This window comes from Oncorhynchus mykiss, chromosome 25 (assembly GCF_013265735.2).
Source record: "Oncorhynchus mykiss isolate Arlee chromosome 25, USDA_OmykA_1.1, whole genome shotgun sequence".
In the NCBI taxonomy this organism is placed as follows: domain Eukaryota; kingdom Metazoa; phylum Chordata; class Actinopteri; order Salmoniformes; family Salmonidae; genus Oncorhynchus; species Oncorhynchus mykiss.
Window position 1 is genome coordinate 22,151,639 of NC_048589.1, and position 24,364 is coordinate 22,176,002.

A 24,364-nucleotide genomic window follows, 5' to 3' on the forward strand; every position below is an offset into this window, starting at 1 on the left:
CTAGTGATTGTTTTAATTTGAGATCTATCGCATCCCACAACTGTCCCAGACTATGTTTGCAATATTTATCTCTCACACAGAATAAAATAGGTCAACTTTTGTACTATGGGGGATAGTAGATTGACATAGGCTAGGGCTTTTGCTGTTCGTTAGGCCTACTCATCTTGTTGGCTGACGAAAAGTAAATGTGGACAGTTCTTCCAATATCTTCAATATGCACATCGGAATTGGATAAGGACTCGCACAGTTGCGTCTCCGATGTGTCTGTCTTCACTTGTAGCCTGTGAGAAAGACCCGATCACGTGATGAAGTACGCAGCACTCAGGGAGAAGGGCACAATGGCCACTGGTCGCAAAAGGCATGGATTTTTTTTAGGGTGCATTACGGTCACAAGGGAATGCCGCCATGAAATTCTAGAGATTATCAAGTGCTTGTCAAACTGTGAATGAGTGACTGATGTAGTGTGTAAAGCCTGCGCAAAAAAACAAAGCAGTATTAAAAATCTAAACATATAGCCTAACGTTTGTATAACAAATAAAGTTACATTAATAACAACTCTAAATTAAGCATATAGGAATACCTATTTCTTTGTTAACCTCTCAACACAGAATGGCCGCATGTGCGCACTCCCTCAAATCATTGGGAGAAAATATCTGTTAAATTGTATTCTTCATAATATAAAATAATGCCACGGAATTCGAAGAAAGTCTTGTCTGCTAAATGAACTAGTGTAGTACACAGCCATTTATCTATCATAGCCAGATTTGAAATAAGGGGATTTAGGAAGGGGGATTGTAGTTGATACCCTCCTCTCCTATATCTGTTATATCATTCAGCACTTAAGCCCAAAGTCAACAGAGAGAATAGGATATTGTTTCATACTACATCATCCTCTGTGACTCAAGCGGATCTTAACTTCTTCCCTCTCCCCAGGCTAAGCTGTAGTTTGTCAAAGCATTAACATTAACCTATTAAGCCTCTTAAAGCTTATAAGAGGACATGATGGTCTCATGTGCAAGAGACATACTTGTAACTCTCAGTCAAGTCAAGCAACTGTACAGTACAGTTTACTCTATGCTAGAGTAGAGCGTGATGAATGAGAGGACTGGAGTGTGATAGCACTGTTTAGTTTAAGATGCCTAATTAGGTCCAGAGCCTCCTGCAGGGGAGGGGGGTGGATGGCAGGGGCCGACTGGAGGAGCTGCTTCCTGGTCTTGTGATCAAATCAAATTGTATTAGTCGCATACACAGAATTTCAGATGTTATCGCTGGTGCTTTGAAATGCTTGTGTTTCTAGCTCCAACAGTGTAATAATTCCCAATACCCCAGGGCAATGATTGGGGACACTGTCCTGTGTAGGGTGCCATCTTTCGGATGGGACGTTAAACGGGTATCCTGACACTCTGAGGTCATTAAAGATCCCATGGCACTTATCGTAAGAGTAGGGGTGTTAACCCCGGTGTCCTGGCTAAATTCCCAATTCTGGTCCTCAAACCATCACGGTCACCTAATATTCCCCAGTTTACAATTGGCTCATTCATCCCCTCCTGTCCCCTGTAACTATTCCCTAGGTCGTTGCTGCAAATGAGAACGTGTTCTCAGTCAACTTACCTGGTAAAATAACGAATAAATAAATAAAAAATCAATAAAAATAATACCAAGCAAAAGAACTAAGAAAAAACACAATAATCCCGAAAAATTCAGAAATTAAGAAATATCAGAACGAGCAATGTCAGAGAACGGAATATAAATATATATACATATAATGGTGTGTAAAGACAGTATGGACAGTATATGACTAGAAAAGGTGTGTATAGCAGTAGTTATATACTGTAGGATGAGCCATCTCTAGAATGCGTAAAACAGTATGTAAACATTATTAAAGTGACCAGTGTTCAATTACTCTATAGGGTAGTACCGGGTGGTAGCTGGCTAGAACAGCGACTAAGGTTTCAAACTGGCCTTATTTTGGAGTAGAACCCTAATCACATAGATCAGACCAGGACAACAGAAAGTAAAGAGAATGGTGCCCGTTGGGTAGTATCATAGGGTCGAGATGCGGATCTGGGGAAGTGTTATTCTAACAAAGTTATTTTGGCTCACGTTAAAGATGAAGTTGACTGAGAAGTCAGAGTGAGGGTAGATCTGTTGATTGTCTCCCGAGTGGCGCAGCGGTCTAAGGCATTACTACAGACCTGGGTTCGATCCTAGGCTGTGTCACAGCCAGCCATGATCGGGAGACCCATGAGGCGGCTCACAATTGGCCCAGCGTCGTCCAGGTTAGGGGAAGGTTTGGCCAGCCGGGATTACCTTGTTCCATTGTGATCTAGCGACTCCTTGTGGCGGGCCTGGGCGCCTGCAAGCTGACTTCGGTCGCCAGCTGGACGGTGTTTCCTCCGACACATTGATGCGGCTGGCTTCCAGTGTGCCAAGAAGCAGTGTGGCTTGGCAGGATCGTGTTTCGGAGGACGCATGGCTCTCAACCTTCGCTTCTCCCGAATCCGTTGGAGAGTTGCAGCAATGAGCTAAGACTGTAACTACCAATTGGATATCACAAAATTATGGAGAAAAAGGGGTAAAAGTACCCCTTCCCCCCAAAAAATGTTTTATCTGTTGACTGTTCCTGGACAATAAAAATAGATTTATAGACAGACACCAAGAGGAGGAATGTCAAAATTCACACTAGAGCTGTATTTCATGGTTGTCTATGACTGTACTGTACTTCCATTATTTACTGTACATGGAAAATAAGAGCACTACTTTTGGCAGACATTTATCGAATGTGCAAAGTTTCAGGTTGCCCACATGATTGACAGTGGATCATGCTAAGTTCAGAACAATCCATATGATTGCAGAGTACAGCACCATTTGTATAAATCAAGTCAATGTATCCAAATGATAGATAGCATCTCTCCCTCTCGTCTTACCAGGGTTGGGTAGGATACTTTCTAAATGTAATCCATTACAGTTACTAGTTAGCCTACTTATCCAAAATTGTAATCAGTAATTACCCAAACTCAGTAACGTAATCTGATTACTTAACGTTACTTTTGGATTACTTTCCCCTTAAGAGGCATTAGAAGAAAACAAGAAGGATCCATCAAACACATTTGGTGTGTTATCATAGTTGTTTCTGATTTGTGGTCAGACTCGCTCAGATAGAACAAACAAACTTATTTTCAATGCTGAATTAAATGTCATTGAGAAAACAGAAAGGTGTCATAGGGTATTTTTTTGCAGACATCCTTTCTGAATTTAAAAGTAATCCAAGAAGTAATCATCTAGTTTTTAAAAAGTATCTGTAACCTGATTACAATATGTTTTGCTGGTATTGTAACTGATTACAGTTTATGTTTTTTGTAATCAGATTACTCTCCAACCCTGCTGCTTTACACACTGTAGTAGTGTTTTTAACTCAAAACTGATTTATCTAGCTTGGCATCTGCAGTTTGATGAAATGAAAAGTATTTAGGCTTTCAGTAGTGCTGAAACAGGGGGAGGTTTATAAGATAAGTTCAACATGCCTGCTTGTATTACTATCTACTCCCACACAGGACAGAGATGTCTCTTACCTTTAAAAGTTCAAAGGCATTTTTTTTTCTTGAGGGATACTGTTTTCTCATGTGTATTTTATTAAACTGAACACCATTATTTTCACTCTCTCTGATCTCCATCACAAGCTGTTTGGCCTCGCTCTTAAGCCTGATGGAGTTGGTTCTGTTTTTCTTTCCCACTGTTTGTGGTGAATGCGTGACAACCCAACACTAGTCTCTCAGCAGTCATTCCACATGTCTGTTTTGTAAGACCACAGAGACCTCTCCCTCGCTCTCCTCTCTCTCTCTCTCTCCTTGCCGTTCTCTAATCCATCATTCCAGCCAGGGACTGGCACACATCACCAGTTTGTTTGTTTTTATTATAGTCCTATCAGGCGTGCAGTGCAGTCAGAGGCTTATTTGGCTACGGAGATTAGGGGAGCCTCATTTTAAAACATTTACAGGACGGAAGTCATACATTGGGAGAACTGACAGCCTAAAAACAGTAGAATGGTCCATAATTATTGTGAGCGGAACGTTTCCAATCAATGGTGAAATGATTGTACCTCTTGATGTACCTAGTTATTAGGCATTTTAATAGTGTTTTGTATATAGTTCAATGCCTGGTGGGGAAGGCTGGTAGACTTCTCAGAGAGATGATTTATTTGAAGTGTTGTAAATGGGAGGTGTAATAATGGCTAGCTTCCAGGGTAGCTCTGCAAACAGCATCCATCATTTGAGTGGATTATTTTTACTGGAGCTCAGAAAGAGTGCTGTTCAATATCCTGGCTGGCTTTGAAGCTCAAGGGCCGTAGTGAACAACACACTTTTTAATCAGGACATAAAGAGAGAAGGGCAGGGAGGAGAAGGAGAGGGCGAGTAGGGGAGAAACAAAGGGATAGGGGTATAAGAAAGAAATGAAAGATGTGGAAGGAAGAAAGAGAGAAAAGAGTGAGAGAAAGAAAAGGGGTCCTGGTGATATAAGGGTGTTTCCCCATCCAGCCACGGCTGTAGAAGCAATCCTTCTCCAAATCGGCCAGTGGGCAGCCTGTCCTCCCCTGAGCTATCCCAAGAATCTGGTCAGCCAGTGCAACATGGCGCCTCCTCAATCGCCCCAGCTGGCTGTTTGTGCTCTGTTTGGGGTGGTCTCCTGACAACTGACTCCCACCCGACCCTCCTACCCTCACCCCTCCTGCTGGTGGACTGGAATAGATAGGGACATGACTGCCACACTGACAGACAGACAGACAGACAGATACACAATCTACACTGATCCGTTTTTTACAATTAGCATGGTGTAAAGTTTATATTGTAACACGGTGTTGACACAGCACAGACCATGTAAACAGAGAGAGGATCATGGTAGCCTTCATTTCTACATGGATACTTTAAATCTCTATAGTACAGTGGTAGTGATAGTAGAAGTGCTGTAGTGGAAGTGATAGTACAGACTTTGTTGACTGTCCAGATACACTGCATTATGTGTGGCTCATAACATATGGTGGTTGTTTGATGATGTATGTGCGCACTCCCTCAAATCGTTTGGAGAAAATATTTGTTAAATTGTATTCTACATAATATAAAATCATGCAACGGAATTCGAAGAAAGTCTTGTCTGCTAAATGAACTAGTGTAGCCCACAGCCATTTATCTATCATAGCCAGATCAGGACCTAACATAAGGACAACTCAGAGTATGCTATTCTGTTCTTCTGAAATAGGATACATTTTCTTCATATCATGCTTCTTTAGACCTGTATAAAATAAATAATGGATTTGTTGTGAAGGTGTAGGCTATATTACATGGATTTATTAGACTTTTTAAAATGTAGATCTTCCAAAGGTCAGTATCAGTAGCTTGTAGGCTATGTGTGGAAGCCAGTAGATGCTAAATGTGTTTATCACTGTCAATTACCGTGAGACCGACAGTTATTTGCTTGACAATCACTGGCTGACGAAATGTAGTTTGCCAAGTAATACCCTTCATAGTGAAATCCCTTTTAATATGACGCTACCCAGAAACCATGCATATGACTCAGATCTGAAACTCATTGTGACCCACAGAATGATGGGGCATTTTCCTGAGATTCAGTTGAAGCTCAAGGCCAGGGAGTGAGAGTGACCTATTACCTTTGTCTGGATTTGTGAATGAAGAGGAGAGAAAGAAGGGAGGGCACCAGACCCCGTGGTACAGTAGGCTAGAGAGATAGTTTCAATGGATTCTTTGGTTGTTGTTAGCCGTTTACTTTGCCTGTCTTCCCAACATTATGTCTGTAACTGAATGTGTCTGGGTACGTGGGTGCGTGGGTGTTTGCCTTTCCCTTCCATCTCTAAATGTACAAATGTGCTGTGTTCATTTAGAAGCTATATTCCATTCTGGTAATAGAATTGGAATACAAAGTAGTCTACATGTTTTATCGCTTGAAAGTTGTGTCCTGCAGAATCCGAGTGGATTGCTGTTCTTAGTTACTCTTTGATGAGGGAGGATAGGGCCCCTCTCAAGGAGAGAGAGAGGACGCAAAAAGGGTTGACAGGGAGGTCTGCAAGTCCTCTCCTTTTACTGATAATTGTATTTTTCAGTATTCCAACAATAACAACTATGTAGCAGCACTGAGATGTCCTGCCTTCCCCCAGTCTGCAGGTCCAGTGAGCCAACATTGTGTAAAGACAATAGCAGCCTAGGATAGTAGTTTAGGCCCAGACTCATAAAGGGTACCATTGTTCCTAAGGACCTCAAGAAAATAGAGAGGAAAGAGATTCAGGAACAAAAAAAATGTGAAAAGAAAATCCGGGCAGCGTGGGACCGTGTTCTGTTTGGATTGGGAAGTTCAGGAACCGGGAGGAATGTGGAGAGCCCAACTGAGCAGCAGAGAAATATATATTCCAAAAGAGGGTGTTTTTTAAAGGGAATGGGTTATTATAGTTGGCCAGTTTAAGCCCTTCAATACTGGACATCAGGGGACTTTATGGTTCTTATTCCAGTTTAAAATGGCCATGTAACTTTTTTGTTTGTAATAATCATGACATCATGACTGGGCCTGGTGCTGGAGGTGACAGACAATGGAAGTTTTGTGCCCAGAGAACCATAGACAGCTTTGGGGGGTTTGGGGAAAGTCGGAGGGTGCCTGGAGTGGGGGGTTAGAAGCCCCATCTGGTCCCTTTACCTGCCCCATTCAAACGCAGAGTGTGCGCCAAACTGGATTTGGACACATTTTACTGGAGGCTACACTGGGTTCAGGCTCTGTACAAGGTGTATGGCAGTGTTTCCCAAACTAGGGGTTGCCTGATTTGAAAATTAGGTCGTGAGAGAAACTCTAAAATAAAATAAAAAACTTGTGCTTGGTTCATAGAAGTAACATCAGTATCCTCCGATAGCCGCTAGATGTGGTTAAAATAAACAGAGCTGTGTCTGTTTCTTCCTACAAATGTTGCTCTATCTTTTGAACAGTTTAAGCTACAAAATATTATGACCCCATCACTTAGGAACACATATCCCACTGGGTACAGACTTCAGTTCAACGTTTAGTTTTGATTTACATTTGGTTGAATTGTCAACTAACGTGAATTCAAAGTGAAATCAACAAAGCATTTCATCATGTCATTGGATTTAGGTTAAATGTTGTGTGAAAAAAAGATGAAAATCCCTTACTTTGATTACTTTTTGCTAATCCAATTAGTTTTCCACATTGGATTCAATGTCATCACATTGATTTTTGGGGTTGAAATTACTTGGAAACAACGTTGATTCATAATTTTTTCCCCCAGTGGTATGTGTCTTCTGTTTCCCTCTACAATGCCCATAAGCCGTGCAGGACTCAGTAGACCAGGCACTAAATCAGACTGTGGGGAAAAGAATATCAACATGTTATTGCCTGATGGTCTTCACAACTTCGCAGTACCTTTCTGATGCATTTCAGTCACTTCAAACCATACTATCTTCAGATTGAAATACAGTCCAAAGTATTGTCGGATTGATTTACAGTAGACTGTCAAATAATGGTCGTTGATTACATCACTTTTTTTACATGGTGGGGTCGCACATTTTTGTTAAATATCCAAAGGGGGTTGTGGGCAAAAAGGTTAGGGGACCCATGGTATATGACAATAGAACATACATTTTATATTTGTTTATGAAAGTATTTTCTATGTACTGAGTAACACATTCACTTAATTTATGAAATGTGTTTGACGTCAATATCAGAATTCTGTAGTGGATACTTCAGAATGTGAAGCTTTAGTAAGTAGGCAACGTTAGAACTGACAAGCTCAGTGCTGGTATATTTGAAAATATTTGAAACTTGTGAATGACTCTACTAGCATGAAGTGATTCAGTGCAGTAGTTGCATGTGTAATCTATCTATCTGACACCCTGCTCTGCTTTGGTTGAACTTCTATAATTGGTCATAATGTTTGGTATTCTGAGGAATGGTAGTAGTTGGCAAGGAACATGATACATTCCATAAATTCATCAATGTCTACCTCACGAAGTGGATATACATTACAAATGTTCTATTATGTTTCATTGATAATATTTTCACTAAGCCGTGTCTTAGCTCCACCACATGAAGTCAGTCAGTCAATGACATCAACTCCACAGCTGTCTTTCTGAGCTGCACTTATGAAAACTGATCATATTCCTCCCAAATGTTACAGCGTGTGACCTTAGTATGTACCCCCTCAGTGTATCCTATAAATGCTAAATTTACTCAGATGGAGCCAAGCGTGTTTTACTGTGCCTGTTTGGCTGGGGGCCATGTCAATGAAAATGTAAAAAGTGTGAAACAAAAAGCATTGAATTCAACTGAAACATTTTTCCCCTGCTTGTTGAATCCCTTGCGAAAAAAGATTGCAGTCAGTGTGCAGTATAACTGCAGTATGCTGAAAATACTGCATCCAAAATAACACTGTTTTTTTTTTACTGCAGCAAATTTGCAGTTCAGTTCAAAATACCACAGTCGACTGCAGTTACTGCACTTTTACTGCAGTTTCAAAATGGCAATCTTTTTTTGTAAGGGAATACTCATAAGCCTCATAATTGTGTCCTGAGTTAGAGGAGAGGTGAATCTGACTAACAACTTGTGTCTACTCCATAATAACAACATATTTGATAGTGTTCAGCTTTGAATGTGAATGAATTATATAAACCGCGTTGCAATAACTAAGAAAAACACCCCTCTGAGATCAGAACTGGAAGGTCACTCCAGTTGATGTTAGCCCAAATGGCGGCAGAAGTCTTTCTAGTTTAACACTTGTGAAACCCTAATAGGCTTACTTCATATCTCTGTCATCACCCTCTGTTAAGACCTCCAAGGCCTTTCCTGTGTGAGTATTGGGCATAACTTTTATACCATGTTCAATTATATGCTGCACATTTTCTTTGCAATGTTAAAATCTAAATGTTCTGTTCCTTTTCCCCTATAGATTACTCTGGTGCTGATAAGACTGGGCCAGGGGTCCCTGGTGGGGTGGACTCAGAGTATGACCCTGACCACCTATCAGGAAAACTAGGTAAGATCATAAAAAAAGCAACATTACTGAAGTTATTTGCATTAGATTGAGTCTTATTTTATGATTCTGTTATCCATCTCTGCAAAGTAGTAAACCCAAAACTCTCTTTCCTCCTTTTCCCAAAGTGCGTCCCCGCTTCACACAGCCTGCTAAAATGAGGAAACGGGTGATTGCCCGCCCAGTGGGGAGCTCTGTGCGGCTGAAGTGTACAGCCAGCGGTAACCCTCGGCCAGACCTTGTGTGGCTGAAGGACGACAGGCCGCTGACGGAGCGCGAGGTTGGCGAGGGGCGCCAGAAGAAGTGGACTCTGAGCCTGAGGAACCTGACCCCGGAGAACAGCGGCAAGTACACCTGCAGAATCTCCAACCAAGCCGGGGAGATCAACGCCACCTACAAAGTGGAGGTCATACGTAAGTATCATACAGTCACAGAGGCCTGAGTTATAAATACACTTAACGAGTCAGTCCAAGATCTCATTGCTAATGTATGAGGTAAAGAAGGGGAAAGAACCATAAAATACTGTATTATATACTGTATCACAGTCCTGCAGACTGAGTTCTATGGACGTTGTGATAATGATATATTGGCTATCATGGATGGAAACTCAATGTGAACGTTGATACAATTGCCACGTAATCATAGTAACGTCGGGTCTGGATTTGAGGAGGAACCATAACCTTTTGGAGATCCTTGCTCTCTGATCTACCTTCGTCAGACGGCTGCGTTTGATCAGTAAGTCTTACTCATATCCCTACTCCATGGATGAATGTGCTTGTCTAATGATGTACGTATATGAGAAGCATATTGAGAAGGCAGGTCTGAGAATGAGGGTTGTGTTCTGGTGTGTGGGGGAGGAGGAGGGTGGCTGCTCAACCACAAGCCCCTCCAATCTTGAGCTGATTAGGATCCAGCTGTCTGCCAGCCCCCCCACCCCCCTGAACCCCTCCTCCCCCTGAGATGTGTGTCCTGTACAACCAGGAGCAGAGAGAGAGAGGAAACTAATCACACATACTTCTTGTGTTACATGTGGTATTTCTCTCTCTCCGTCTCTCTCTGTTACAAGTTCTAAGCCTGAGGCCAATAACTGCCATTACGCTGGTACATGCAGAGAGTCAGCCTTGTTGAAATATGGAATAGTTGTGACAGTTCGTCCATTATGTCTCTCTGCAGAGCGGACCAACTCCAAACCCATCTTGACGGGCACTCACCCGGTCAACACCACAGTGGACTATGGGGGGACTACCTCATTCCAGTGCAAAGTGAGGAGCGATGTCAAACCGGTCATCCAGTGGCTCAAGCGTGTGGAGTCCAACGGGGAGAGTCGGTACAATTCCACCATCGAGGTGGGCGACCATCGCTTTGTGGTGCTGCCCACGGGAGAGGTGTGGTCACGCCCTGATGGCTCCTACCTCAACAAGCTGCTCATCACCCGCGCCAAGGAGGAGGATGCTGGCATGTACATCTGTCTGGGTGCCAACACCATGGGCTACAGTTTCCGCAGTGCTTTCCTCACCGTGCTGCCAGGTAAGACCAGAGCCAGGATGCCAGCCATCTAGTACATCATTACCTTTAACCTGGCCACCCAAAAATCCAACTTTCAAAACCTTCCCCATCACTTACAGTCGTGGCCAAAAGTTTTGAGAATGACACAAATATAAAACTTTCGACAAAGTTTGCTGCTTCAGTCTTCTTTAGATATTTTTGTCAGATGTTACTATGGAATACTGAAGTATAATTACAAGCATTTCATAAGTGTCAAAGGCTTTTATTGACAATTACATGAAGTTGATGCAAAGAGTCAATATTTGCAGTGTTGACCCTTCTTTTTCAAGACCTCCGCAATCCGCCCTGGCATGCTGTCAATTAACTTCTGGGCCACATCCTGACTGATGGCAGCCCGTTCTTGCATAATCAATGCTTGGAGTTTCTCCAAATTTGTGGGTTTTTGTTTGTCCACTGATGGTAGCTCTCACCTTGTCTTCTCTGGACAAGCTTTTTTTCTGGATGCCCCAAACAGTCAGAAGGGGATTCATCAGAGAAAATTACTTTACCCCAGTCCTCAGCAGTCCAATCCTTGCACCTTTTGCAGAATATCAGTTTGTCCCTGATGTTTCCTGGAGATAAGTGGCTTCTTTGTTGCCCTTCTTGACACCAGGCCATCCTCCAAAAGTCTTCGCCTCACTGTGCGTGCAGATGCACTCACACCTGCCTGCTGCCATTCCCGAGCAAGCTCTGTACTGGTGGTGCCCCAATCCTGCAGCTGAATCAACTTTAGGAGACGGTCCTGACACTTATTGGACTTTCTTGGGTGCCCTGAAACCTTCTTCACAACAATTGAACCGCTCTCCTTGAAGTTCTTGATGATCCGATAAATGGTTGATTTAGGTGCAATCTTACTGGCAGCAATATCCTACCCTGTGAAGCCCTTTTTTGTTCAAAGCAATGATAACGGCACGTGCTTTCTTGCAGTTAACCATGGTTGACAGACGAAGAACAACGATCCCAAGCACCACCCTCCTTTTTCAATCTTCCAGTCTGTTATTCGAACTCAATCAGCATGACAGAGTGATCTCCAGCCTTGTCCTCATCAACTGACATGATGTCAGCTGGTCCTTTTGTGGCAGGGCTGAAATGCAGTGGAAAAGTTTTGGGGGGATTCAGTTCATTTGCATGGCAAAGAGGGACTTTGCAATTCATCTGATCACTCTTCATAACATTCTGGAGTATATGCAAATTGCCATCATACAAACCGAGGCAGCAGACTTTGTGAAAATTAATATTTGTGTCATTCTCAAAACTTTTGGCCACGACTGTACACACAAACTCCCTATATTGATCTTTCAAATGAGTACCTCTGCGACCTGAAACAAGCCATTCCAAACATACTGAGAATGCTGTTCATTGACTACAGCTCAGCTTTCAAAACCATAGTTCCCTCTAAGATCATTAAGCTCAGGGTCCAGACTTCCTGACAGGCAGACGCCAGGTGGTGAGGGTAGGCAACATCTCTTCCGTCATGATGACTCTCAACACAGGGGCCCCCCAGGGGGGTCAAAAGCTTTCTTGGCATGTACATCATAAAGGACCGGGGTGAGGATGAATGAGCCACTTCGAAGATGGGGATGATGGTATGAATTTAGCCAGGACAACGGGGTTAACACCCCTACTCTTACGATAAGTGCCATGGGACCAAAGAGAGTCAGGACAACCGTTTAACGACCCATTTGAAAGACGGCACCCTACACAGGGCAATGTCCCCAATCCCTGCCCTGGGGCATTGGGATATTTTTTTAGATCAGAGGAAAGAGTGCCCCCTACTGATGTTCTACAGCTGTTCTACAGCTGTACCATCGAGAGCATCTTGACCAACTGCATCACTGCCTGGTATGGCAACTGCACCGTCCTCAACTGCAAGGCTCCACAGAGGGTGATGTGGATGGCCCAATGCATCACTGAGAGCAAGCTCCCTGCCCTTCAGGACATATACAGTGCCTTGCGAAAGTATTCGGCCCCCTTGCACTTTGCGACCTTTTGCCACATTTCAGGCTTCAAACATAAAGATATAAAACTGTATTTTTTTGTGAAGAATCAACAACAAGTGGGACACAATCATGAAGTGGAACGACATTTATTGGATATTTCAAACATTTTTAACAAATCAAAAACTGAAAAATTGGGCGTGCAAAATTATTCAGCCCCTTTACTTTCATTGCAGCAAACTCTCTCCAGAAGTTCAGTGAGGATCTCTGAATGATCCAATGTTGACCTAAATGACTAATGATGATAAATACAATCCACCTGTGTGTAATCAAGTCTCCGTATAAATGCACCTGCACTGTGATAGTCTCAGAGGTCCGTTAAAAGCGCAGAGAGCATCATGAAGAACAAGGAACACACCAGGCAGGTCCGAGATACTGTTGTGAAGAAGTTTAAAGCCGGATTTGGATACAAAAAGATTTCCCAAGCTTTAAACATCCCAAGGAGCACTGTGCAAGCGATAATATTGAAATGGAAGGAGTATCAGACCACTGCAAATCTACCAAGACCTGGCCGTCCCTCTAAACTTTCAGCTCATACAAGGAGAAGACTGATCAGAGATGCAGCCAAGAGGCCCATGATCACTCTGGATGAACTGCAGAGATCTACAGCTGAGGTGGGAGACTCTGTCCATAGGACAACAATCAGTCGTATATTGCACAAATCTGGCCTTTATGGAAGAGTGGCAAGAAGAAAGCCATTTCTTAAAGATATCCATAAAAAGTGTTGTTTAAAGTTTGCCACAAGCCACCTGGGAGACACACCAAACATGTGGAAGAAGGTGCTCTGGTCAGATGAAACCAAAATTGAACTTTTTGGCAACAATGCAAAACGTTATGTTTGGCGTAAAAGCAACACAGCTGAACACACCATCCCCACTGTCAAACATGGTGGTGGCAGCATCATGGTTTGGGCCTGCTTTTCTTCAGCAGGGACAGGGAAGATGGTTAAAATTGATGGGAAGATGGATGGAGCCAAATACAGGACCATTCTGGAAGAAAACCTGATGGAGTCTGCAAAAGACCTGAGACTGGGACGGAGATTTGTCTTCCAACAAGACAATGATCCAAAACATAAAGCAAAATCTACAATGGAATGGTTCAAAAATAAACATATCCAGGTGTTAGAATGGCCAAGTCAAAGTCCAGACCTGAATCCAATCGAGAATCTGTGGAAAGAACTGAAAACTGCTGTTCACAAATGCTCTCCATTCAACCTCACTGAGCTCGAGCTGTTTTGCAAGGAGGAATGGGAAAAAAATTCAGTCTCTCGATGTGCAAAACTGATAGACATACCCCAAGCGTCTTACAGCTGTAATCGCAGCAAAAGGTGGCGCTACAAAGTATTAACTTAAGGGGGCTGAATAATTTTGCACGCCCAATTTTTCAGTTTTTGATTTGTTAAAAAAGTTTGAAATATCCAATAAATGTCGTTCCACTTCATGATTGTGTCCCACTTGTTGTTGATTCTTCACAAAGACATACAGTTTTATATCTTTATGTTTGAAGCCTGAAATGTGGCAAAAGGTTGCAAAGTTCAAGGGGGCCGAATACTTTCGCAAGGCACTGTACACCAGGCGGTGTCTGAGAAAGGCCTGGGAGATCGTCAAGGACTCCAGTAACCCGAGCAACGGACTGTTCACTCTGTTACTATCTGGCAAGTGGTATCGGAGCATTGTATCTCGGAGCAACAGGCTCCAAGACAGCTTCTACCACCAGGTCATCAGACTGCTGAATAGCTAACCCTGCTGTCCACCTGTCCACCTGCTTAGACCTGCATCTTAAAGACTTCAGTGCATTTGGAAAGTATCCAAACCCCATGACTTTTTCCACATTTTTTTATGTTACATCCTTATTCTAAAATTGATTAAATCGTTTTCCCCCCTCATCAAGCTATACACAATACCCCATAATAACAAAGCAAAAACAGGTTTTTAGACATTTTAGCAGATTTGTTAAAAAAAAAAACTGAAATATCACATTTGCATATTCAGTATTCAGACCCTTTAGCCTTGAGTCTTCTTGGGTATGACGCTACAAGCTTGGCACACCTGTATTTGGGGAGTTTCTCCCATTCTTCTCTGCAGATCCTCTCAAGCTCTGTCAGGTTGAATGGGGAAGCTAGACAGCTATTTTAAGGTCTCTCTAGAAATGTTTAATCGGGTTCAAGTCTGGGCTCTGGCTGGGCCACTCAAGAACATTCAAAAACTTGTCCCAAAGCCACTCCTGCATTGTCTTGGCTGTGTGCTTAGGGTTGTTGTCCTGTTGGATGCTGCCACCACCATGCTTCACCATAGGGATGGTGCCAGGTTTCCTCCAGATGTGACGCTTGGCATTCAGGCAAAAGAGTTCAATCTTGGTTTCATCAGACCACAGAATCTTGTTTCTCATGGTCTGAGTCCAAGCGGGCAATCATGTGCCTTTTACAGAGGCGTGAATTCCGTCTGGACACTACCATAAAGATCTGATTGGTAGAGTGCTGTAGAGATGGTTGCCCTTCTGGAAGGTCCTCCCATCTCCAAATAGGAACTCTGGAGCTCTGTCAGAGTGACCATCGGGTTCTTGGTCACCTCCCTGACCAAGGCTCTTCTACCCCGATTGCTCAGTTTGGCCGGGCGGACAGCTCTAGGAAGAGTCTTGGTGGTTCCAAACTTCTTCCATTAAATAGTTATGGAGGTCACTGTCCTCTTGGGGACCTTCAATGCTGCATAAATGTTTGGTACCCTTCCCCGGATCTGTGCCTCGACAAAATTCTGTCTTGGACCTCATCCATAATTTAGCACATCTATAATTTATACTGTATATACTCAGTTTATTAGGTACACCACCCCGTTCATGAAAATGGTTTGCTCCTACAGACAGTGAGTCACGTGGCTGTGCCTTGCTAGATAAAACAGGTAGACAGGCATTGAGGCATTCAGTTACTGTTTTATTGAACGTGGGAATGGGAAAAACAAGTGACCTAAGCGACTTTGAGCATGGTACGATTGTCGATGCCAGGCAGGCCGGTTCCGGTATTTCAGAAACTGCCGGCCTCCTGGGCTTTTCACGCACGAAAGTGCGCATCCGAACATTGTTGTTGACCAGGTGCATCTCTTCATGGCTCCAGGGGGCTCCGACCCAGTACTAGATGTGTGTACCTAATAAACTGTCCACAAGTGTATATTGTGTACGCCTCAGATTACTACTACACATACTACCTATTCTATTACTTATTGTATGGCCCTATCATTATTTATATTGGTCATCGTACTGCAATGTTGCAGCAGCTTGCACACAAGCATTGCGTTGCACCATTTATATCTGCTGTAAACTGTGCACGTGACAAATATAATTTGATTTAATACTAGAGCTCCCCTAAACCTTAATTTGGCTTTCTCAAATCCCCAATATCCTGGGATTCTGTCCTGTACAGGGATATATTGTCCTGTACAGGGAGATATTAATATTTTCAGTGCATGTAATCCAAGATTACTCAGAGTAAGGAACATGATAAAACTCTTCTTTGTTTCCAGTTTTCTTCATCCACTGATTCTTGTGAACTTTGCATTGGTGAATAATGTAGTATTGACCCACTACAGGGATTTAATTAATCAACCAAGACCCTCTGATGTGTAGCTACAGTTGAACTCGGAAGTTTACATACACTTCAGCCAAATACATTTAAACTCAGTGTTTCACAATTCCTGACATATAATGCAAGTAAAATTTCCCTGTCTTAGGTCAGTTAGGATCACCACTTTATTTTAAGAATGTGAAATGTCCGAATAATAGTAGAGAGAATTATTTATTTCAGTTTTTATTTCTTTCATCACATTCCCAGTGGGTCAGAAGTTTACGTAACCCACAATTAGTATTTGGTAGCATTGCCTTTAAATTGTTTAACTTGGGTCAAACGTTTCGGGTAGCCTTCCACAAGCTTCCCACAATAAGTTGGGTGAAATCTGACCCATTCCTCCTGACAGAGCTGGTGTTGTAACTGAGTCAGGTTTGTAGGCCTCCCTTCTAACACACACAGGGCTTTGTGATGGCCACTCCAATGCCTTGACTTTGTTGTCCTTAAGCCATTTTGCCACAGCTTTGGAAGTATGCTCTGGGTCATTCTCAACTTGGGAGATCCATTTGCGACCAAGCTTTAACTTCCTGACTGATGTCTTGAGATGTTGCTTCAGTATATCCACATAATTTTCCTTTCTCATGATGCCATCTATTTTGTGAAGTGGACCATTCCGTCCTGCAGCAAAGCACCCCCACAACATGATGCTGCCACCCCCGGGCTTCACGGTTGGGATGGTGTTCTTCGGTTTGCAAGCCTCCCCCTTTTTCCTCCAAACACAACGATGGTCAATATGGCCAAACAGTTCTATTTTTGTTTCATCAGACCAGAAGACATTTCTCCAAAAAGTACGATCCCTATGTGCAGTTGCAAACCGTAGTCTGGCTTTTTATGGCGGTTTTGGAGCAGTGGCTTCTTCCTTGCTGAGCGGCCTTTCAGGTAATGTCGATATAGCGCTCGTTTTACTGTGGATATAGATACTTTTGTACCTGTTTCCTCCAGCATCTTCACAAGGTGTTGCTGTTCTGGGATGGATTTGCACTTTTCGCACCAAAGAACGTTCATCTCTAGGAGACAGAATGTGTCTCCTTCCTGAGCGGTATGACGGCTGCATGGTGTTTATACTTGTGTACTATTATTTGTACAGATGAACGTGGTACCTTAAGGCGTTTGGAAATTGCTTTCAAGGGTGAAGCAGACTTGTGGAGGTCTACAATGTTTTTTCTGAGGTCTTGGCTGATTTATTTTGACTTTCCCATGATGTCAAGCAAAGAGGCACTGAGTTTGAAGGTAGGCCTTGAAATACATCCACAGGTACACCTCCAATTGACTCAAATGATGTCAATTAGCCTTTCAGAAGCTTCTAAAGCCATGACATAATTTTCTGGATTTTTCCAAGCTGTTTGAAGGCAGTCAACTTAGTGTATGTCAACTTCTGACCCACCGGAATTGTGATACAGTGAATTATAAGTGAAATAATCTATCTGTAAACAATTGTTGGAAAAATGTATTGTGTCAAGCACACAGTAGATGTCCTAACCGACTTGCCAAAACTATAGTTTGTTAACAAGAAATTTGTGGAGTGGTTGAACTACGAGTTTTAATGACTCCAACCTAAGTGTATGTTAACTACTGACTTCAACTGTATATGTGTATATGTATAATGACAATTACAACAATACTGAATGAACAATGAACACTTTTATTTTAACTTAATATAATATATAAATAAAATCTATTTAGTCTCAAATAAATAATGAAACATGTTCAATTTGGTTTAAATAATGCAAAAACACAGTGTTGGATAAGAAAGTAACTCCTCACTTTAGAATGATTGACTCCATGTTGACTGATCATTATTTTTCGGGTCTTCTCCTCCTGCAGACACCAAGCCACCCATCCCCCCGATGTTCACCCCAGCCTCCAGCACCCTACCCTGGCCTGTCATCATCGGCATCCCTGCTAGCATGGTGTTCATATTCGGTACAGTGCTACTGTGGTTCTGCCAGAGTAAGAAGCACTGTTCCCCTCCCAGCACTCCGGCTGCGGCTGCCCAGGTCCTGCAGGCCTCCCACCGGCTGCCCTACCAGGAGAGGGACAGGAGCTGTGTGGCCCACTTCTCCACTTCCTCCAGCCCAGAGAAGGACTGCCTGAGCTCCATAAACTATGAGGAGTATCTGGCTCAGCAGCAGCTTCTCCTCACCCAGGGGGTCTCTGCCCTACCCCCCAGAATCTACCCCAAAATCTACCCAGACATCCACACTCACATCCACTCCCACGTGGACGGGAAGGTGCACCAACACATTCACTTTCAGTGTTAGCCATGTGCCAAATATAATAATATATGCCATTTAGCCAAAGCAACTTATAGTCTAGCGTGTATACAATTTAAGTATGGGTGGTCCCAGGAAACAAACCCACTATCCTGATGTAGCAAGAAACATGCTCTACCAACTGAGCTACAGAGGACCAAATGTAATGTTGTCCCCTTCTCTGCGCCTCTGAAGAATGGCATCGTACAGTGAGGGTCTGAGCTGTGGACTGAACCTCAGAGAACAGCTCTCTGGTTGTACCTGCATACCTGCCTGGTCCTTGGTGCAACTTGTTTCATATCAACACCACTAAAAGACATCAAACCCCGATGTGCACTTTGTACACAAATCCCCAAGGGATTCTGCAATGTGTTAACAGCTATTCAGACTTACTGAGAGGGCTATGTATGGGTTGTTCCACCAATTTGGTGCCTTTTGAGAAGTATTTTTTTAAATTTAATTTTACATTCTGTCATAAAGATTTTTTATTTATTTAACTAGGCAAGTCAGTTAAGAACAAATTCTTATTTTCAATGACAGCCTAGGAACAGTGGGTTAAATGCCTGTTCAGGGGCAGAACGACAGATTCGTACCTTGACAGCTCGGGGGTTTGAACTTACAACCTTCCAGTTACTAGTCCAACGCTCTAACCCCTAGGCTACCCTGCCACCCCAAAATCACATGTTCGAATTCATAAAAAAAGTTTTCCCATCTCGAGAGTTAAAGCTAGAATTCTTAGTTGCTACATCCATTTTTGGAGTTTTAAATTAATGATATACACTGCACAAAACATTAAGAACACCTGCTCTTTCCATGACTAACCAGGTGAAAGGTATGATTCCTTATTAAATTCCTGTTAAATTCACTTCAATCAGCGTAGGTGAAGGGGAGACAGGTTAAAGAAGGGATTTAAGCCTTGAGACAATTGAGAAATGGATTGTGTATGTGTGCCATTCAGAGGGTGAATGGGATAGACAAAATATTGTGCTTTTGAACGGGTATGGTAGTACGTGCAGGTGCACCAGTTTGTGTCAAGGGGGGAATTACCTGGGGAGCTCTGAGGTACCTGAACACATGAGAAAAAAATCACGCATGCATATCATCACATTTACGTAGTGACGTAGAGTAGAGGCACTTACAGAAGTTGCACACATAGGCAAAATGTTGTGGCCAAGGGTCCAGGTATTTTTGGGCCTCTTATAAACGCATGTCATGCGATTCTACATCATTTTACATGACTGGAGATTTTTGCATATATTTTTTTCAATGCCGCGTTTGGGAACTTGGAGAACTCAGAGCTGGGAAATCTCCAACTTCAGTACATTCAAGACAACTAGGAAATCGGTTAAAAAAAAACGAGCTCCGAATGGGAAAATTATTTATTTATATACTTTTTAAAATATATATATTTTTTACCCTTTTTCTCCCCAATTTGTCTTGTCTCATCGCTGCAACTTCCGTACTGACTCGTGGCACAGCTAGTCTGAAAATTATCATCTAGGATGTTGGTAAAAGCCTTTGGTTAGTATCATAGCAAGGAAACAAATCATAGCAAGGAAACAAAACACATAGCCGATTTCAATTATTTACGACAACAGCCCTAATGTTGATATCAATCATTGTCATCCAGTCACGTTTATGATCCTGTTCTAGCAGGATCCGGCTCAAATTAAGCACCGAAGTCAACATGGGCCAGCATCCCTGTGGAACTCTAGAGTCAATGCCCTGACGAATTGAGGCTGTTCTGAAGGCAAAACTGGGTGCAACTCAAAATTAGGAAGTTGTTCCTAATTTGTATACTCAGGGTATATTCATACATTTAAAAAAATAATAATATAACGTATAAATGAGCTTAGTTTAGCTGTCGTACCCCATCAGAACCCAAAAAGATAAGCTTATTTTACTCCAATGTTTGTAAAATGTAAATGTAAAGAAAAAAACCTGTATTGCCTCAAAACATGAATTTGTATATAATGGATGGTCAGTTCTCGCATCCATACCTCCGTTTAGGAATTTGAGAGTGGTTACATTTCTCTAGGCACATCCCTCAGTTTATAACTAGGGTTTAAGATTGATGGTGAAAACTTGGTGAAATCTTGGGGTTAAGTGTGTTAAAATCTTCCTAGAAGTCACAAAGGGTGCATGGAGAGATTCTCCAAGTTGTCTATATGAAAGGGGTATTTCATTTATTATAACAGGTTTATAAAATCCAATATTGTACTCAAGAGGCACTCATTTCGTGGAACAACCCATATCCATCAGTAACTGTGCTGTTTACCCATCTCAACTAACCTAGAGGGGTTAGGGTCAGTTTAGACCTTTACCTCTAAACCTGTTGTAGGGCACAAGATACAGTACTTAAGCTCTGCTAGGTGATGATGTTAAAGGACGCATGGAATGTAATACAAGAGGGCTGGTTTTACACTCATACTCAGGTCATCCCTTTGATGAAAAAAAAATGTTTCATTGTTTGAATGCACATCCATTTAACCCTGACCACTAGTGTCCATCAATAATCCTGTTTCATTTCACTCACAGTCACCCCTGAAGGCCTCGAAGGGCTATATGAAAATAGATAGGTAGCATTTTTGGGGGATATTTGAATCATGTCCATATCGAAGACTGCAAAGAATGATATTGCACCAATGTTGACTGTTTGGCTGGACTCGCTACATATCACTGTCGGAATCCAAATGTTACTTAGGTTACCACCACTACTAGCCTTTTGTATGTGTTTTATAGAATCTTTGCTAGAGGTATGAGGTCAAAACTATCCCCAGTGTTGCAGTGAATATATGTAACACCATTGGGACTGCAGTCCAATCCAACAACAATTGATATAGATGTAGTCATTTTATATGCATTTTAAAAGAGACGTGTATTTAATTTATTTTGTTATGGAAATGTATTGTTTATTTTTCAAAGTCAGGCATTTTGAATATGTTGAATGTGTAGGATTATGTTTACTGTAGTTGCAATGTAAAGTATACAGTGCATTTGTAAAGTATTCAGACCCCTTGACTTCTTACACATTTTGTTACGTTACAGCCTTATTCTAAAATGTATTAAATAGTTTTTCTCTCATCTACACACAATACCCCATAATGCAAAGCAAAAACAGGTTTAGACATTTTAGCAAATTTATAAAAAATTGAAAACTGAAATATCACATTTACATAAGTATTCAGACCCTTTACTCAGTACTTTAAAGCTTCTTTGGCAGTGATTACAGCCTCGGGTCTTTTTGGGTATGACGCTACAAGCTTGGCACACGTGTATTTGATTAGTTTCTCCCATTCTCTGCAGATCCTCTCAAGCTCTGTCAGGTTGGATGGGGAGCATCGGAGAACAGCTATTTTCAGGTCGGGTTCAAGTCCAGGCTCTGGCTGGGCCACTCAAGGATATTGAGACTTGTCCTGAAGCCACACCTGCATTGCTTTGGCTGTGTGCTTAGGGTTGTTGTCTTGTTGGAACGTGACCCTTCACCCGCTCTGGAGCAGGTTTTCATGAAGGATTTCTCTGTACTTTTATTTTTAGGAGGTGTATCACCCTTTTCGCTGTAATTTGCGGCATTCATCTTTCTCTCGATCCTGACTAGTCTCCCAGTCCCTGCCGCTGAAAAACATGCCCACAGCATGATGCTACCACCACCATGCTTCACCGTAGGGATGGCGCCAGGTTTCCTCCAGCCGTGACACTTGACATTCAGGCCAAAGAGTTCAATCTAGTTTCTCATGGTCTGAGTCTAAAGGCACCTAAAGGCACCTTTTGTCAAACGCCAAGCAGGCTGTCATGTGCTTTTTACTGAGTCGTCGTTCCATCTGGCAACTCTACCATAAAGGCCTGATTGGTGGAGTGCTGCAGGGAAGGTTATCCCATCTTCAGAGGAACTCTGGAGGGCTGTCAGAATGACCATCGGGTTCTTGGTCACCTCCCTGACCAAGGCCCTTCTCCCCCAAATGCTCAGTTTGTAAAGGAAGAGTCTTGGTGGTTCCAAACTTATTCCATTTAAGAATAGAGGCCACTGTTATTGGGGACCTTCAATGTTGCAGATATTTTTTGGGGACCCTTCCCCAGATCTGTGCCTTAACAGTCTGAGCTCCACGGACAATTCCTTCACCCTCGCGGCTTGGTTTTTGCTCTGACGTGCACCTGAGCTCAATTGAAACTCTAAGCAAAGGGTCTGAATACATGTGAATACGTTTATTTTTAATACATTTGCAAAAAAATAACAAAACTGTTAGCTTTGTCATGGGGTATTGTGTGTAGATTGAGGAATAAGGCTGCAACGTAACAAAACAAGGAAAAAGTCAAGGGGTCTGAATACTTCCCGAATGCACTGTATTTCATATTTTAAAAGGTAGACTCGGCGACATGACGTTTCCACAAGCAGCACCGCAGATACGTAGATGAGTGAGATGAAAGACATCTCAGTCAGTGCATTTTTTTTATTGAATGTTTATTTAAACTAGGCAAGGCAATTAAGAACAAATTCTTATTTTACAATGATGGCCTACCACAGCCAAACCTTGCCCTAACCCAGACGCTGGGCCAATTGTTGCGCTGCCCATGTGCATGGGTTCACTTCAAGCTGTTCACAGCGTGGTAGCCACAGGATCAAAACAGTGGAGACATTGAGCCTCATGCTTCAATGCTCTTTGTTGCAGAAATTGACCCACTGCGGTTTACTTTCTGCTGAGTCTACCTTTGACATTGCCAACCAGGTTAATCATATTTAGTTTATATGCAAGTACTTACACAATTGGTTATGTTTGACAATCTTATCGATGTACCCCATTAAAAGTAGAAAGTCATTTGAAGTTTGATTAAAGGACAAGCAAATTTACACTTTGTTCATGGCCTCAATTCAAGGTTCTCTGTTCCTGTAAAGCACGTGTCACTCATTCCATGGCAAACCTAGGATTTTTGCACCTCCCTGGTACTTAATTGATGAAAAGGTCACTAATTAGTAAGGAACTCCTCAACTTTCTGGCTGAACTTACTTTTTTTTGTTGAAACACTAGGCCCTACTAGAAATGCTTGATTGATGTCTCAATTATAAAATCACATGTATAATATGAAGGACCATGGTGAGAAAAGTTTGAATGACCACTGTGCAAGAGCTTTCCCAAAGTCTGAAAATGATCGAGGTTGGTAAAAGCCTCTGGCCTGCCTAACTGCTTAAAGTTACACAGGATGCCACTGGGAATGAGGTCAGTGACTAGAGCCAGGACTAGTGTCCCGATACTTGTTTCCTTGATATGATACCAACAACTCGGATTTCAATTCTTTAGGAACAAAACAGCCCTAATGTTGGAAACAATCGTCATCCAGTCACATTCATTTTCCAAGCTGTAGCACACAATATTTTACATACAGCAGGTTAAGAATCAAGACTTTTCATTTTTGCCATTGAAAAAAAATAACCCAATACTGGTATTGTCCCAGTCTTAAGTTACCGGTCTTTCCAGAAAGGGACCATCAGGAGGCTCCTACAAAAGTTAATACTTTCCTCCCGACTTGGCTAGAAAACCTAGTCATCTATACAGGGTGAGACAGGGCAGCCAGGGCCAGTGGTAATGGAATGAATTAATGACTGGATAGATGGTTTGAGGACTGAGAGCGCTCGTTCTGACTAGCATTTCTCCCCTCACTACCAGTCAACTCCAATCTAGGAAGGATTTTCTTTTGTTTAGGATGTGCATTGTCCTGCTCAGGGAGTGATGACACTACGCTGCCCAGGGAAGAAGGAAAGCATTGTATAAGGGCATCCCATTTGTTTTCTTGTAAGCATTGTAGAACGGGATGAGCTTTGGCTCTAGAGAGAAGAGGGATAAGGAAGCTACTGAATGGTTGACATTAACAGCACAGCTCACCACTAGAAACGTCTAAGGAAGAACACTTAGCTACTGTTCTGAAA

General features: G+C 42.4%; 1 protein-coding gene across 1 annotated transcript in view; it reads left to right on the top strand.

Annotated features, from left to right (window-relative positions):
* The window catches only part of LOC110505613 (fibroblast growth factor receptor-like 1), a 54,133-nt gene extending 33,871 nt beyond the window's left edge, over window positions 1-20,262 (top strand). The window contains exons 4-7 of the mRNA XM_021584943.2: window positions 8,954-9,040; window positions 9,166-9,450; window positions 10,211-10,564; window positions 18,017-20,262. Coding sequence (XP_021440618.2) covers window positions 8,954-9,040; window positions 9,166-9,450; window positions 10,211-10,564; window positions 18,017-18,453 — 1,163 coding nt within the window. The 3' untranslated portion in view covers window positions 18,454-20,262. The remainder of the gene's footprint in view (window positions 1-8,953; window positions 9,041-9,165; window positions 9,451-10,210; window positions 10,565-18,016) is intronic.
* The last annotated feature ends 4,102 nt before the right edge of the window (window positions 20,263-24,364 follow it).